At 44.8% G+C, this 16619-nt stretch overlaps 1 protein-coding gene across 1 annotated transcript in view; it reads left to right on the forward strand.

Annotated features, from left to right (window-relative positions):
- Nucleotides 1-16619, forward strand: part of LOC8035968 (lysosomal acid glucosylceramidase) — a 42003-nt gene that overhangs the window by 24560 nt on the left and 824 nt on the right. Inside the window, exons 6-8 of the mRNA XM_029966424.3 lie at nucleotides 3172-3396; nucleotides 12021-12184; nucleotides 12312-12434. Coding sequence (XP_029822284.3) covers nucleotides 3172-3396; nucleotides 12021-12184; nucleotides 12312-12434 — 512 coding nt within the window. The remainder of the gene's footprint in view (nucleotides 1-3171; nucleotides 3397-12020; nucleotides 12185-12311; nucleotides 12435-16619) is intronic.

A 16619-nucleotide genomic window follows, 5' to 3' on the forward strand; every position in this document is an offset into this window, starting at 1 on the left:
AATATCCTCCTTCATGACGTCCTTGGTTGCTTGAGTGGGCCTGAACTAGAGGAGGGGTAGCGAGCTATGTGAGCGCTCACGGCTGTCGCACTCTGTGTCGACGGCGTGAGAGGGTGCCACTAAAGTATGTTCTGGATAGGCTGTATGCAGCGGGCAGCCACAGTGGCTCGCATTGCATTTGCTGCGCGATTAAACACTATTTCTGCATGACACTTCATTAGCCACAAACGACAGCAAACACGGGGTACAGATCAGTTCCGATTGGGAGCCACTTCGCGCTGCCATACCGCGAAATGGTCAAACCGCAAGACAAAGCTGCTCGCCGAAGGCCCTCGGAAAGCTCGGAGCCGGTCGGATCCTCCAGTCGATATGACCGCAGCGCCGCTGCGCACATCCGGGATTTTTTCGTGTCGGCGCCTGATCCCACTACTCCTTTCTAGTATGCGCCGCCTTTTCCACCGCTTGGTGGCGGGTATGTCGACGGGTCATTTCTTGTTTACGCACTTTGTAAACTGCATTTGTTTCTTTTCTGATCTAAAGTACTGAACAAAAGCTAGGTTTATAAATAATTTAAACGGTTCGCGCCATTTACATTTTGTGTTTCGACTAAAAAGAACCAGTAGTAAGCCCAGGACCAAAGACGTCACATATCGCGCGCTTTCGGTACCGCTGGTTCGTCCAACAACTCCTAGAAGAGAAGGCCGTAGCGCTCCGAGTGGGCACGTCACAATGGCGGAGGAAGGAAGGCCATGGCGCAACTACGTGAGAAAATGACGCTCTCGACGCGAATCGGCGCATTAATGTTCATGCGCGTTTATCCGACATTAATACACGTTTTAAAAGCGCAGTCTTGTACAATTTATTATATATGCAATATAAACGAAATATACAACGCGTTACCAAGGTTGAAAGTACCATATTTATATTTTTGATTATCCCCGTAACCGCGGGACTGAGCGCAGTCCCGCAGCTCCCCACACTTTTCGAATGAGCAGGCTCCGAATTTCAGATGCCACATTTTCCCTCGTACGGGCTCTGATTCTGGTAAATTTACGTCGTGCGTGAGCTGCTGACTGCATGCAAAGGTACGCTGAGACATTTCAGAAGGGAAAGGAACCGAAAAAAAATCCATTCATCGCCGCTGGGAGGGAGCGCACACGAGGAAGAGATGGGTCGACAATGTTAGGCCTCTCGTCCCACACTGCTGGTGCTGCTCTCGCGAGTGTATAAGTGTGTGGTTATGTCCTACCCATTGTTTTTTTGTGTTTTTTTGTCGTCACCACAGTCCCAGGTAGATTTTTTTTTGTGTGTGTGTTCGCTTGATACTACGGCATTTACGTGGATTCGCGAAACAAGTCCTGCTACGGTTTGACTGACGTGTGTGGCAACTAGTCAACGATGACGCTGGCCGATGACCTCTCTCGTTAGAAAGAGACTTCTTGAAGTTCGTGTTAAATTTTTTTCGTGATGGATCGTGTAGGACGTGTGGATACGATCGACAGGTGAGGAACAACTTATTTACGGGCTTTCTTGGTCATGTAAGACGCAAGTAAAGTGCTGCAATCGATTTTTTTTTAATATCGTGATAGAATGGAGTTTTCTTTTTCGTCATTATCCGTTTGCTATTGCGTCAACATTTATAATTATGCGTGGTAATATTCTAGTTTTTACTGGAAGGTAAATAACAAGTTTGTGTGATTATTGAAAGTGGGTTGTTTGTGCTTATGTGTTTATTTATACTAATGTTATTTTGTTGCATTTACCGCATTTATACTAGAATCTTAACTGTATTAAGGTAATAGTATTATTGTATACAGTATAGGTTATATTTTTTGTTCTTAGGCACCTCGAGCCCATAGGGAAAATTAAATTAGTTGACTGTAAATAGTAAGTTTAGTACCCCTGCCACACGGAAAAGTTAATATATTTTGATTAAATAATACAGGATTTAATCAGCTCGCTGTTTTGAGTGATTATATGAGCGTCGCAAGAAATTACATTACTTTTGCCATGTGGCCGGGGTATGATGCAAGAATTCAGTGACTGCACGCGATAACATCGCTTACGTGATCTTAAGTGACATTCCTCTAGCCGTGTCCGCGTTGACTACGTCTACCTCATTTTTCAATGTGACCTGTTTTGCTGTGTCCAATCACTGCGTGTCTTGCCATTTTTGTCGAAGTATTTCTGTGTAAAATATGCATTCCTGCAGCAATAATTGCGTGAATCAATGTTTTCTCTTATACGCCTTCCTCTTACCATTTCATACCGATCCCTTAGCGGTGTAATATTTTGCCCGTGTAATGAAATGTTTTCGAGACCCGTTGCACGTTGCTATGTGCAGCTTTCAATTTAGCTAATAAGACACGCTTATGTGACTAAAAGCACGTTACGACGATCGATCCGCGCGCGTTGCCTTCGCTTCGCCGCGCGCCCCCGATGGCCTTCACTCGCGACGTCACGAGTAGAGCGCTACGGCCTTGTCTTCTAGGAGGTGTCGGTTCGCCCCACTTTTTATCCTCCACGTTTCGGACCCGCGGCGATGTGTTGGCGTAAGCGAGCCTCCAGAAGCTTGACTTTCTACGAGGAAGCGATGAAAGGACTGGCGACTATCCTTCTATGGTGCTGATGAACGTTCATAAACGCGGAATGTCTGGTTCACACGGTTGCTCTGAACATTCAGAGCAACCGTGTGAACCAGACATTCCGCGTTTATGAACGTTCATGAATAGGTTGCTCTGAACATTCAGAGCAACCTATTCAGGTTTCTCTGAACACAACGTACAGAGCAACCTGGAAACATGATGATACTACAGTTACGATAGAGTCACCAAGACAACTGTTGTATGAGAGAAGCCACCGACGACATGCAAATGCGGATGCCACAAGAGGCGAGGAGAAATCGCGAAAGGAGCTGTACCGGCCAGTTCGGTGTTTCCCGTTAGGTGCCGTTCGTTTTGCTGGAGTCGCGAATAGTCGGCGAACGGGTCAAAGACGACGAGCACCGCCACGATGCACTTTTTGCGGTGCTTGGTTGGCTCTATCGGGGAGAATGTCGGCTGCGGTCGGCACTTTAAGTGAAGCGGAGTATGCACATCGGTCGCTCTTTCTGCTTGACTTGTGGTACTGATCGGTTTCAGAACGCATCACTGTCCTCCTGCCTGACCACAGGTTCTGGGGGACCCCGAGGCGGCCAAGTTCGTTCAGGGCGTTGCCGTGCACTGGTACGCCAACGACTATATGGGGCCCTGGGTCCTGGACAAGACGCACAACAACTTTCCCGATAAGTTCATCCTGGCAACGGAGGCATGCGAGGGCTGGAGGTCGTCGGACGTAGAGAAGGTCATCCTCGGCAGCTGGAACAGGGCCGAGAACTACGCGCACGACATCCTCGAGGTACAGTGCTTCGTAGTCGCGTCACCTTATTCTCGTTGACAACTTTCGGTGGCGTTTCAGAAGCAGTCAAGGGTCGTCGTTTTGATCGACGCTTAAGGTGCTCGAACGCCCGTGCGCCCATTGCTTTGACTGCATAGCCATTGAAAGTCGTCCACGAGTATCCGCGACTCCAGCGACCTATAGGGGTCGTCACCCTCGACAAATATAGCGACTGTAAACAGGTTGTGCCCTGCCATGTGCCAGCTAAACCCACAACGCGCTCAAATTCAAGCGGGCGAGAATTGTATTCAAAATTAATTGTCACGATTTTTATCTATTACGTTGAAGACCTGCGGCAGTGTGTTAACTTCAGTTACACTCTCAGAAAAAAAGGTGTATTATTACACCCCTTGTCCCATATAATACACCCCAAAACTTCAATTCGACGTACAGCGCCCCTTAATCGAACAGGCGGCCCCAAAATTTACGAGGGGCTTGATAGCCGTGTGGTACAACTTATTAAGATAGCTGATGTACGTATTATTGACTACAAAAAAGACTATCCGAGTTTTCTTGGCCGTACTGCAAAAGCTCCATGTATTCTTTCTTTGGTCTTTAATACATACTTTAGGAATTTAATACGTTATATCGCACCGTTATCAAGCCCCTGGTAAAATTTGGTGCCGTCTGTTCGACTATAGGGCGCTGTACGTCGAAATGAAGTTTTGGGGTGTATTATATGGGACAAAAGGGTGTACGGTGATACCCTTTTTTTTTAGAGTGTACAGGATAGCTTAAGCCTTCTTCGGGGAAGCGACGGAAGAACTGCCGGCTCTCCTCGTACCGCGCTGAGAAACGTTGACACACAAACATTGACTGGCTCACGCGGTTATGTAAGGAGGCTATGATTGAGAACAACCTATGCAACGCGCTGATACGACAGTCACCACAAAGTAACCAGGAAGTCTGTTCGCCCTACAAAGCTTGAGAAGCAATGCAGGGCGCACCTCAATCGATAGGCAATATATGAGTCACGGTTTTCCCTGTGGCCCTTAGTAGCTGCTGTTCACATAAACGTTCTTAGATCTATCAGTCGACAAGCACCACTGAAGAGCGGCATTCGAAAAGCATTATTCACTGTTGCATGCACGCGAGCAGGTACGGGTGGATAGCGCTCCTTGCACCGCCAGATTCAACACCTCCACGGGCAGCAGAGAAAGACCACTTTTGACCGACGCTCTTTATGCGAGAACTTTTGCGCAAACTTTTTGTTTATCATAAAAAAACACAGTAGAATCATTTTCTACAGCAGGCAGTGTACATACAACGCTTCCGCCACGTCTGCCCATAGGTCGGGCTGATGGTGTAGAAAGCGCCACCGAGCGCACGCGCCACGAAAAGGCGCCAGGCCTTCTAGGAAGCTTGTCAACTTATTTTTATCTAGTAACGTTGGCTTACATTTCTCTGGGCAGAACCAACGCAACTTCCCTTCCATTAATTCGGTGGCCATTGCACCAACCACCTACTACATCATAGTGCAATCATTGAAGCCGCATGAGACGAGCAGAAATTCGGAAAGGACCTGTTCCGGCCAGTTCAGTGTTTCCCCAGTAGGTGCCGTTCCTTTTGCTAGAGTCACGAATCTCGCTCAGAGCTCGTTACCAGCCTGTCTAGAGGGAAATATAATTTAGAAGAAACGTACGATCGACAGTAATTTTTTCCTATTTGGCTCTTAGAATAAACCATTTTCAAAACTCAATCAACCAACGTTGCCGGGAGTCGTTTTTTGTGCTCGAGACCCGCGATTGAATCCGAGTCATCGCCGAACGCTGTCGCATCACTCGTTCTCACTACGAGCTCAGCCGATAGTTCACGCCATACACTGACGCAGCCCTCGTGTCAAACACATGTCTTGAATATGTACCTCAAAACTGGCAGACTCGGGTAGTTAGTGCAGCAACGGGGCGCACTTTTCAAAAGGGTCTATTGGAGAAATTTCGGAACAGCACCAGTGTGCTTTTTGTGCTCATTTTGTCGCCCAGTGTACGCTAAAAGAGTCGTCAAACTTGCGGAAACCACAATCACTCGTGAAGAACAAATATATCCAAACAATTCCCGTTAGAACGGCAGTGGAGTTAATTTCAGAACATTTTTAATCTGAGTTTCTACATATTTGAGAGTCTCAGACATCTCCTACAATTTCAGACTCCGTTTTCTAGAATCTACAAATAGACTTCTCCCGTCTGCTGAAAGAAATGATTTCGCATTTAAGAAATAAGTAAGAAATACCGTGATCGCTGTGCATCAAGACTCACTCATTAAACCTTCTTTCACACACAAAAAAAAGAAGGAGCGACTTATTTGTACGTTTTTTTGTTGTTGTTGTTGTTGTTGTTTTTTGTTTTTTGTTTTTTTTTTGGGGGGGGGGGGGGGAGGGGATCCGAGTGCACGCAGAACAATGCGACCAATTATCTGAGACGTAGCCCAAACACCGATAAGGGTGCAGATCCCGCACACCGAACGTTCACATCAGGACACTGAACACTCCCAGCCTTCATTTTCTCCAGTTCTGCAGTTGGCCGCTCACATCTCGCGCGCGCTGTCTAAGTAGCATCAACCCTACTGCTAACGGGGGATTGATCCACTGTGTCACTTCCCGTGCCGGGATCAGTGATGGGCACTCGCAAAATCATAACTGGTTTCGTGTTTTCTATGTGTATTTTTCTTCGTATTCGTTTTTTTTTTATAGTTTTTATTTATATATATACACGGTGCTTTTTGTAGTGTATTTCTGGTGTCGGGCAAAATAATGGGAGTTTACCGGGAATTTCGGTTAAAAAATAGAGCAGACTTATATAGAACTCATTACGAGTAATCAAATTACTTGTAATTGCTTGCTTTTTGGAGTAATATGTTACTTGTTGGAACATATTTATTGGAAATTAATCGCAGAGCAATCCGATTACTTCTGGAAAAGCTAAAATTACTTAACACCGTTATTTCCTCCTTCACTTCCTGAAAGCGCCCTTCGTTTGTGCAGGTTTCTCACCAAAGATACATGTAACAAAGTCTCCAAAAGGAAATTTTAGAGTTCGTTGCATATAATTCAATAATGTACAGTGCGAATGACCCGTTTTAAAACCGACAAAAGAAATTGTCGCTAAGAAAATCCGAAGTAATCGAAAGAGTAAGTGTTATACTTTTCAAGTAATGATCAATTACTTTTTTGTAGGTAATCAAGTAATATTATTTAAGTACTGTTAAATCGAAATAAACTGTAACTGTAGTCGATTACTTTCTTGAGTAACGTGTACAAGTCTGGTTAACACAAAATAAAACTGTAGGTAAAAATTTCTTCCCGTAAAGCTTGGGGTTTTTTCTTACGCAGTGGCTGCTCCAATTCGGTTTTTTTTTCTCTCTTCTGTGATTTTGATAAAACAATCTCAGGGTGATTTTTCAGAATTCATGGGCATTTACCAGTCTTGTACGCGTTACTTAAAAAAAGTAATCGATTACTATTACGATTACTCCTGGATAAGAAGTAATCATTCGCATTTCTCGATTACTCCAGAAGAAACGTAATTCGCAGCTTATTGGAGAAGTAGCCGTTACTTTTCTTATTACTTTAGATTTTTACAACATATGTTTCTGCCGGTTTAAAAACGGGTTTTTCGTTCCGTCAATTACTGGATTAAAGTCACCAATTTATAAACTGCTCATTTTCTCAATCTACTGATTTAGGGAAATCTTTCTTTTGTCGGGGACTTGGTCAACACCACCTAGACAGAAGGCCTCCGCATGGTTTCCTCTTCCTCTATGAAACGTCATCACAGTCGGATCGCGCTCGGTCGGCTATTGGACCCGAGTCCGACCTTCGACGCGCTGATTGGCCACGAGCCGCAGCCGAACACTGACGCAGCACTCGTGCCCAATCTCTCGCCTCGATCGATCTGACTATGATGACGCGTGTGGAGGCCTTCTGTCTAGGTGGTGTTGTCTTGGTTCGACGATACCTTGGTAGGTAACTTGTAGAAACAGAGGGCATCACTAGAAAGGGAATGGAAAACTAATAACGGTTACAAGTAATTTGAGCACTTGCGAAAGTAATCAGATCATTACTCTTGTGATTACTTCTTAACGAATGTCTTCGAATAATTACAAAATTACTCAAAAAAGTAATCGATTACAAGTAACTTGATTACACTACAAGTCTGGTATCGCCCCAGGTAAAGACGGCCTCAAAGTAGAACAAATCAAATTCATTTCCCGTTTAATATAAACTCTGCTAACACACATATGCAACACGGCATTGTTAACTCGTCGTTTTCCAGACCGAATGAAAGTAGCACGCTTTTGCGTCGTACTGTACATAAGGGTGGTGCACGGAATTACCTCAATAATTGCAGGCCGACATCTGTAGTTCCAAAAAAATGTTTATCTTTTAGAACAAATGTTAAACAGTCGCTCCATTTTTTTTTTTTTCCGAAAAGCATAATATAATTTCTGAACAGCACTTTGGGTTTCAGAAGAATGAATCGACGGAAATGTCATTCCTAAATATTAATGATAAAATGATTGCCGACATCAGATATGTTCACTTTCGGAAAGCCTTTGATTCAATTGAACATCAAATACTACTAGCAAAACCAAACATGTATGGTGTGAGGGGCACAGTGAACATATTAATTAGTAGTTACTTGAGTTCCCGGTCACAATTCACCATATAATGGCCTCAAATCAAATATTCATTGAATAGCGCATGGGGTCCCACATGGATCGATTTTAGGGATAATAACTTTTTCTTGTTTATATTTATAATATAATTAATATTTCGCATCGACCAGAAATGGCAGTATTCGCAATACAACTCCAATGCTTTTTTTTTTTTTACATAGTAACCTTTAGCATTTTGAAAGTACAGCTAATGTGATTGGTTAAATTATTTACCATTGTGGCTAGTGGCAAACCAGCTTGAACTGAACACCTTAAAAACTAAATTTACTGTTTCTAGAGCAATAACTAAAAATCTTAACTACGAAATTAATATAAAGTTTAACTTTTACAAAGTGGGGAAGGTTGAATCTTTAAAGTTCTTTGGTGTATGCTTAAACACCTATACCTGACAACTTATGTGTCCAAGCTGTCTTTGACACCCTGAAGATCAATCGGCGCAATACATAAATTACAATATTTATTACGTACATGGTTGAAGGGCCCATTATCCTATCCACTTGTTCCCTCTAACTTACATTACTGCTCATTGGCTTGGGAAACGGAAACCAAATTTGAAAAACTACTAGTGATCCCGAAAAAAAAGCGATACGATCTGTCATGTGTCATGGTTACAACAGTTACACGTCTACTTAATTTTTAAAAAAAAAACGCTTGCTTGCTACACAGCAGAAAAAAATTACACCTTGCAATTCAGGGACGCTAACTGCACTAAAAACAGCCATAATCCCAAAATCGAAAGTATCGACCGGAGTTGCCCTTTAAGGGAAATTTGGTGTGAAATGACTCTGTCAGTTTTGAAAGAAGGAGAGATTATGTAAGGTTGAACATTATTATGTTCAACCTTACATAATCTCTCCTTCTTTCAAAACTGACAGAGTCATTTCACACCAAATTTCCCTTAAAGGGCAACTCCGGTCGATACTTTCGATTTTGGGATTATGGCTGTTTTTAGTGCAGTTAGCGTCCCTGAATTGCAAGGTGTAATTTTTTTCTCGTTATTGTGCGTAGTTTTAAAGATATCGACGTCTCAAAGTTTTGTTTGGGGCGCGGCCGACAAAACCGAAACTAGCCGCTCGAGGTTCCGGCAACACTGGAAATCAGCCGCTATGTGGACGTGACGCCAAGATCGTTCTCGTTCAGCGAGTACGCAGTCCAAGCGGCACCTACCTCTGTTGCGCTAGCCGTCTAAAGATAGAAGGTAAGCTCATTTTGTTTTAATTCTGTATACGTGGTAGTTATCCAGCATATGTAGCAAGAGTTAGTGCGTATACCCAAAAGCTAGCGACTGGAAAACCCGTCAACTCGTTCAGTGGCGTACTCGGCGGCCGCCGCCGCGCGTGCGCTATGCCGTGCCGTACTCGTTGCTTGTATACCAAAAAGCTAGCCACTGGAAAACGAGTGAACTCGTTCGGTGCCGTACTCGGCAGCTGTCGGAGTGCGTGCGGTCTCCCGCACTCGTCGCTAGGCCTAAATTGTCATCGGGGCTCCGTGGATGGAGCGGCGTTGCTCTACGCCGCGCTGCCAGTGACGTACAGTGCTGGCGCTTTCGCGCTGCGGGTCAGTCCCAGACACGAAGCTTTGAGGATCTCCGGCGCGTTCCGCGACAACCGAACAGACGTGTGTCAAGCTGTAGACGTCTGTTTTTTCGTTATTTTTTCCTCATGCGCGTAAAAGCCGAATTTGTAAGCTACGACACTAATTCACCACATAAGTTCGTCCAGGTAGTGAATCTTTGTACAAATAAAAAAAAACTTGCCGCACTAAAAAAAAAAAAAAAGTTCTTTGGGCAGTCATTTTCTTCTCAAAGCTAGCAAAAGTTTTTGTGGGTGATAAAGGAAAACAGAGAACGTTAGCAAGGTGAGAACACTTTCTTTCCCTTCCGCATTCCCACCCCCACCCACAACAATTTTTTTTATTAGAATACATAGGATTTTAAGTTTTCCTCCGTAACTTTTGACTAAGGCAAATGTTCTTTTTTTGTTTTTGCATTTTTAAATATTACATTTACCTCCAGCCGAACTCGGGCAAATTAAAGAGTTGTAACTTACAAATTCGAACTTTCGCGATTTCTTTAAAGTCCCTTGTGGTATTCACAAGCGCAATGTTAATTAATACTGCTGCGTAACGGGTTCGAACGATTGTGAGGCGAATGTTTATATCGCATGAGCTTCACGCGCCGGCTGTTCGCTAGTAGTCGTTACGGACCTGAATACTACGCACGAGATTGCGTAGTAAACAAGCAGTGACGCAAAGCAGAACATTGTTTTCGTTTTCATTACAAACTTCAGTGTTTGGAGCTAGTTAGTGGTTGTACCCTACATGCCCACCATTCCCCATTCAACAGACATTCAATGGAGCGTGAATGCTCAATCTTCAACACTGCACTTGACAATGACTGTTTTACTTATTGATCAGGATACTTTTATCATGTTTACCTTTCTGTACATGTACGATGGGCAAAGAGCGACGGCACGGCATCCTTTTAAGCCTCGATACCTTCGCTGACAAGCCACAAGCAACCAACACCTGTAGGTTTCGTTCGTAACTCTCCGGCGAAAAATGGCCGGAGCACAGCTTCGATGTGGGGGTCGACGTCCAAGGCTTTCCAAAGTTCACTCGTCGAACAGCGTTCACCCACACCTTTTACAATTTCCGATCCGTTGGAAACTTGTGAAAAAGCACCTCCGGGTTGCGCAGAGGCTTGTTTAGCAGCCCACAGCACTTTAAGTCGTACTCGGCATCTTTCGAGGAACAGCTGGGCAGTCTTGGGCGCACCGAGTTGCTCGCTAAAACGAGTCTAGGGGTCCTCACAAGCAAATAAACAAAAGGCTATACCGAAGCTACACGGGCTACAGGTAAAAGCAACGGCTAAACACGCAATTACAAGCCGAAGTTGCGGTGGTAGCGGCACAAAGAAGCGCGCGCGACGGCTGCGCCGTGCGCCCGTCCGGAACGGAGGAAAAAAGGGGTACGATGTTGACATCACGGCCCAATGTTGCTTTAGCGATCGGCAACCCGCTGGCCGCCCGCTAAGGAGCAGCGGCTCGCGGCGGGTCGCGTTTTTATTATGGGTATTAGTTGAGAATGCGGCGTCCCACGGACGTCAAATTTTGGCTGGGGTCGTATTTTGTGTCACTAAAGCGATACCAGTAATTTAATTCATTTTGAGTTTTGGCCGGAGTTGCCCTTTAAGAGCTGCTCACTACAACTTAAGACGTGTGAAATATGTTAGACGTCAAATACGTACGAGCTATGGTGAACAAACATTAACACAGCGCATTTTTCAACTTCTAAACATGCATTCTCAAATTCTGGAAATTACTGAAAGAATAAAGTCTACAGCTACATTCAAAAATAATAAGAAATTATACTTTGGAGCATAAATAATATCTTAAATTAAAAAGTCGTAGACAGCCCTTTTCTTTTTTTCTTTTCTTTGCGCGTTCCTTGTATCTGTTGTGCCACCCTGAAACGTGTACGCAGCACAGGACCTTTGTCAGGTGCAGTTAAGCACCTTTTGCCACTCCCCTTTAAAATGGCCTACAGACGAAATAAAATTAAATGAAATGGTCTGAACTAAAATTAAATTGAATTTACTGAAAACACCCGAGGCTAATTATAACTATGTTTTGAAAGGACTGCAGATGACCCGCATCGGCCCCCAGTAGAGTGAAGGGTACCAGTACACCAATCTAACCGAGCGTTCCGCGCATGGGTGACCCCGCCATGAGTTTAGTTCGCAGGACACAGGCTGCAGTGCAAGAGACAGCTCGTGTCGTCTGGTGCTCAGCACGCGTGGATCTCCAGCGAAGTCTTTGCACATGCAGAAAGACTAAAGTTATCATGAATACATTGCGGCAGCGGTTGTGTAGCCAAGCAGGATGGTGAGATCGGTATATCCTTTGTTTCAGGATCTTTTGCACTGGGCAACAGGATGGGTGGACTGGAACTTAGCACTGGATTTGAACGGAGGTCCCAACTGGGCGAACAACTTCGTCGACTCACCCATCATTGTCAACGCCACTGGGCGGGAGTTCTACAAGCAGCCCATGTACTACGCGTTGGCACATTTTTCGTAAGCAAGAGTTTGGTCATTTTTACTCTGAGCACTTGGGGGAAGTCAATATCTCTCTGATTGCATCGTTGGTGATAGCAGGGCCAAGCGTAGCAAGTAACTGTTTCCATGTTATCTGGTGACGCAGGAAGTTTCTTCCCCGAGGAAGCATCAGAGTAGATTCGAGGATTGTCGGCGCGACTAACGACAAACTTGAGTTCGGAGCCTTCAAGACGCCCGAGAACGCCACCGTCTTCATCGTGCTCAATACGTGAGTACAGCCTGGCTTGGGAAGTAATCCGTCTCAAGTAAAAGGTGAAGTGTAATCTGTTACTTTTCAAGTATATTTTGTGATTACCACGTTCTTTTTTCAGGTAGTAATTTGTAATATACTTTTGTTACAAATATTGGTAACGGATTACTTTACTTACTCCTTACTTCTTAAAAATATGAACATAATACAATAACTGTAGCCATATAAGGGGGCATTTCAGCAGCGCAAATATAGCAAGTTCAACAATATAGAAAACATCATGAAGAGGAGAATAACCGATAAACAAAACACGATTTTTTGTACGACCGGTCACTAGGACCACTGGAAAAACGTGTAAGGCACATAAAAATATGCGAAAAACAGAGATCAAGAAGACAGCGCCGGGTAGGCATTGTCGTCTTGATCTCCTTGCGGAGGTAAACGTTGATACCGAGCACGCGCACCGCTAGGTTTTGTCTGCAGAATTCCAGAGATCCTGTCCAGTCACCGTAAGCCAGCGGGGTGGCGGGTGTGATGGCAGCTTTCGCTGCCTTGTCAGATTACAGGTGAACGGTGTGCAACAACATTATTTCTCTAAAATACAATATTTTATTTTTACAAGAACTACCATAATGCGGGCGTATGAGGAATGGAAACTAGTGTTGCAGAACATTTTTGAAAACAGCAAAATTGTTTCCATTGTTTTCTCGATAATATGCGGAAAAATAACGGGAGAGTAATTTGTAACATAACCAGTAAAATATTCCATTACTTTTCAGCGAAAGTAACTTGTAACGGTAAGCCTTTACATTTGAGGCGCAGTAATTTGTAATTATAGTCCAATTCATTTGTCAAGTAAAGGGAACACCGACATGAATCGAGTGCAATTAAAGTAAACTAATTAATTTGAAACACATTGGCACCAAGATAATTATATAATTACCGCCGGTAACCTTGAAAGCGCTAGTGCATTTATCTTTCTATTTTAGCTTTGCCCGGTTTCAGAGACGGGTTCTACACTTTGCGGCGCCGTTAGCGCGAAAGGCATCCCGGTTGTTGTTTTTTCAGTTTTTCTCCAAATATTGAAGAAAAAAAAAGTGGTAAAAACTACAACAGTGGTGGAAAGTGCTTCGAAGCGAAAGGGGAAGAAGAGTTGATCGTGCCTTGCGCTCCTCCCAAACGCAGAGGAGCGTTACTTGATGAGATCTTGTTCACCTTGTGAAGATTCTACGCTCCCAGAAGTTCCTGCAGTTATACTGTCTTACATTGCATTCATTACAACGATCATTGATGTGTGGAAGAAGCACTGAAAAAGATTAGTCAAAGTCAAGTTGAACGGAAGAAGGCGCAACGTGTTTCCCTGTTTCGGCACCTTTCCTCTGCATCAAGATGAACCAGCTGATTTAATTATCCCCTCTCCGTTTATAATGCTTAGACCGGTTCAACCTTTGAGAACGGCTAATGATGTCATGCTCCAATGGTCGGCCTTTCTCGGCGTCAAAAGGGGTGCACGTCTTTCTGCCACTAAGACTTTATGCTTGCTGGAGCCTGATATCAATTGTACTTCCTATTAGCTGTACTGGTTTTTGAAGTAATAAAAGGAAGACCGAGAATAATCATAATTCATTATTATTCCATGCCTCAGAACGACCGAAATCTTATTATGAAGCAAGTTCGTGGTCATACAACGTGCACGACACACGGATAAAAAACGGAAATGGCTATAATGAGTAAATCAAAGCTTCGGTTCACGTTTAAAATATGCATAATTTATAAAAGCATCCAAAGAAGTATTTGGTGAAATGGCGTCGAAAGACGTTTAACGCACTGCGGGGCAGTACGAACGCAGGTGCTTTTGCTAGCATTGGTGAGGAGATCGAGTCAGTTTTTCCCGCATGTCAGTGTTTACCCGAGGCAAGGCCTGTAGATTGGATTCTTTACGTCATCTTCCTCGGTCGAGCGCGGGGTAACAGGTTGGGCACAAGGGCTACGTCGGTGTTAGGCCCAGCTGAATGTCGACCCAGCGTTCAGCTGCGTCAGCAGAGCGATGCATCAGAAACACAAATAAAATACTTCGTGTTGTTGTAGTTCCTATGGGTCTAGTGTTCAACTTAGCCGCTTAGGGGCGCCACGGTTGAATCTCTTTCACAATGCAAACGAAGGTAACTGTGTGAAGGTCGAGTCGTGAACTGTTCACGTGGAGTAATTTGAAGATCCCTGGGCTCTAAACTAGTGGTGCGCAGTGGAACGATTAACCTCCTGAATTATCGTTAAATAGTTTATCCGCAATTAAACATTGTAAACTGGTTAATCAGATGGATTACGAGCAGTGTGGACGGCTACGCGTAACAAATAACGGCGTTACTCGTAGCGCGTTGCTTTTTATCTGTGACATAATTGCGTTTCTTTTATTTTTAAGAAACGTAGGTCGGTAACGCGTTCCTTTTAAATGCGAGTAACGAGTAACACATTTTGTTACTTTTTTTCTGTAACGCCTACAACGCTGGTTCTGAGTTAAAAATTAAGACTAGAAAGTGGAAAGGCATGCTTTCTTGGTGCACATTTATTCATTTAGGAGGCTAGCACTGTTGTATTTTACGGTAAATAGCTTATCCAGAGTGATTATATGGTTTAAAAAATAATATAAAATTATTCATCTATGAAAGTGATTCTAGCTGTGTTTGCTTTTCGTGCTCGGTACAGCATCGATTTATGTAAGGCTGGAGGTACAGTCGTGGAAAGAGCCAACGAAGCCACAGGAGCGTGCGGTGTAGAAATACACGCGCACGTCATTTCTGGCGGGGAGGGGAACCACGCGAGCCGGGCGCCGTCCAGTTGCGAGATTAGCCATTATTATAATCCGGCTGTCCTGCCTTGCTATGTTTCATAACGTTGACCTATTTTAAACCATTCGCCATAGGTCAGCGTTATAAAGCATAGCAAGGCCGGATAGCCGGATGTTGGTTGCCGCTAATCCCACAACCGGCCGCCGCCCGGCTCGCCTGGTTCCTTTTGCCGCCAGCATGACCCGTGCGTGCAGCTCGAGACAGCACGCTCCTGTGGCTACGTTGGCTCTTTCCACCTCGTCGTTGATACCTAAACAACAAAAAGAAAAAGAAATGTTTAGTTTGATCATTTTTATGGTAATTATGCCTTTAAGTAAATGCAACGGAGGAATCGAACGATTCTTCGATTAAATGGTAGCGGTTAATCGATTAGAGACGTTTAATTGACGCATAGCCCTATTCTCAACCGGTCTCAGCGAACAAAACAATAAATTATCATCTTGAACGTCTTGAGGGCTTGGTGCACTCTCTTAAAATTGCCTGCGCGTCTACTTACCCTCAGAACACTCGAGGAGCCATTTTCTGCGGTTTACGAAATCAGCTCAGCAAATGATGAGGCGGAACATCTGCTTAGACCTCTGTATTGTCTGCACTATGGCATTGTGCAATGTAACCATGACGCTTTGCTTTGCGCAATGCCACGGCGCAGACTTCATTTATAGGTCTAAACGGATGTTCCGCGTCATCATTTGTTGAGCTGATTTCGTAGATCGCAGACATTATCTCTTTGTGTGTTTTACGGGTAAGTAGACGCGCGGGCGTTTCCTAGAGTGTAGTAGGCATACCTCGGCAAAACTCACTCATGAGGGCCCTCACTCATCGTCACTCACCCTCATCTTCACGGGCGAGGTGGGGGTGAGTGAGTTTCTGAGCAAGGAAAATTCATGAGTGTGAGGGTGAGTAAAAGTCATGAGGGCTGTGAGGACCGTGGGTGCATAAGGGGCGTGAGGGCCATGAGTGCGTGAGGCGCGTGAGGGCGGTGAGTGGCGTGAGGGCCATGAGTGCATGAGGGGCTTGAGGGGTATGAGGCGGTAAGGGGTGTGAGGGGTGTCAGGGCCACCAGTGCGTGAGGATAGTAAGTGCGTGAGGACCGTGAGTGCGTGGGGGGTATGAGTGCGTGAGGGCGGTGAGTGCGTGAGGGGCATGAGGGCGGTGAATGCGTGAGGACCGTGAAGGCGTGAAGGGTATGATTGCGTGAGGACCATGAGAGCGGTGAGGGGCGTGAGGGCCATGAATTTGTGAGGGGCGTGAGTGCTTTGAGTGCGTGAGGGGCGTGAGGGCCATGAGTGCGTGAGGGGCGTGAGGGCAGCGAGTGTGTGAGGGGCGTGCGGCCATACGGGCGTGAGAACGGTGAGTG

Source organism: Ixodes scapularis, unplaced genomic scaffold, assembly GCF_016920785.2.
Source record: "Ixodes scapularis isolate PalLabHiFi unplaced genomic scaffold, ASM1692078v2 PGA_scaffold11__112_contigs__length_91849675, whole genome shotgun sequence".
In the NCBI taxonomy this organism is placed as follows: Eukaryota; Metazoa; Arthropoda; class Arachnida; order Ixodida; family Ixodidae; genus Ixodes; species Ixodes scapularis.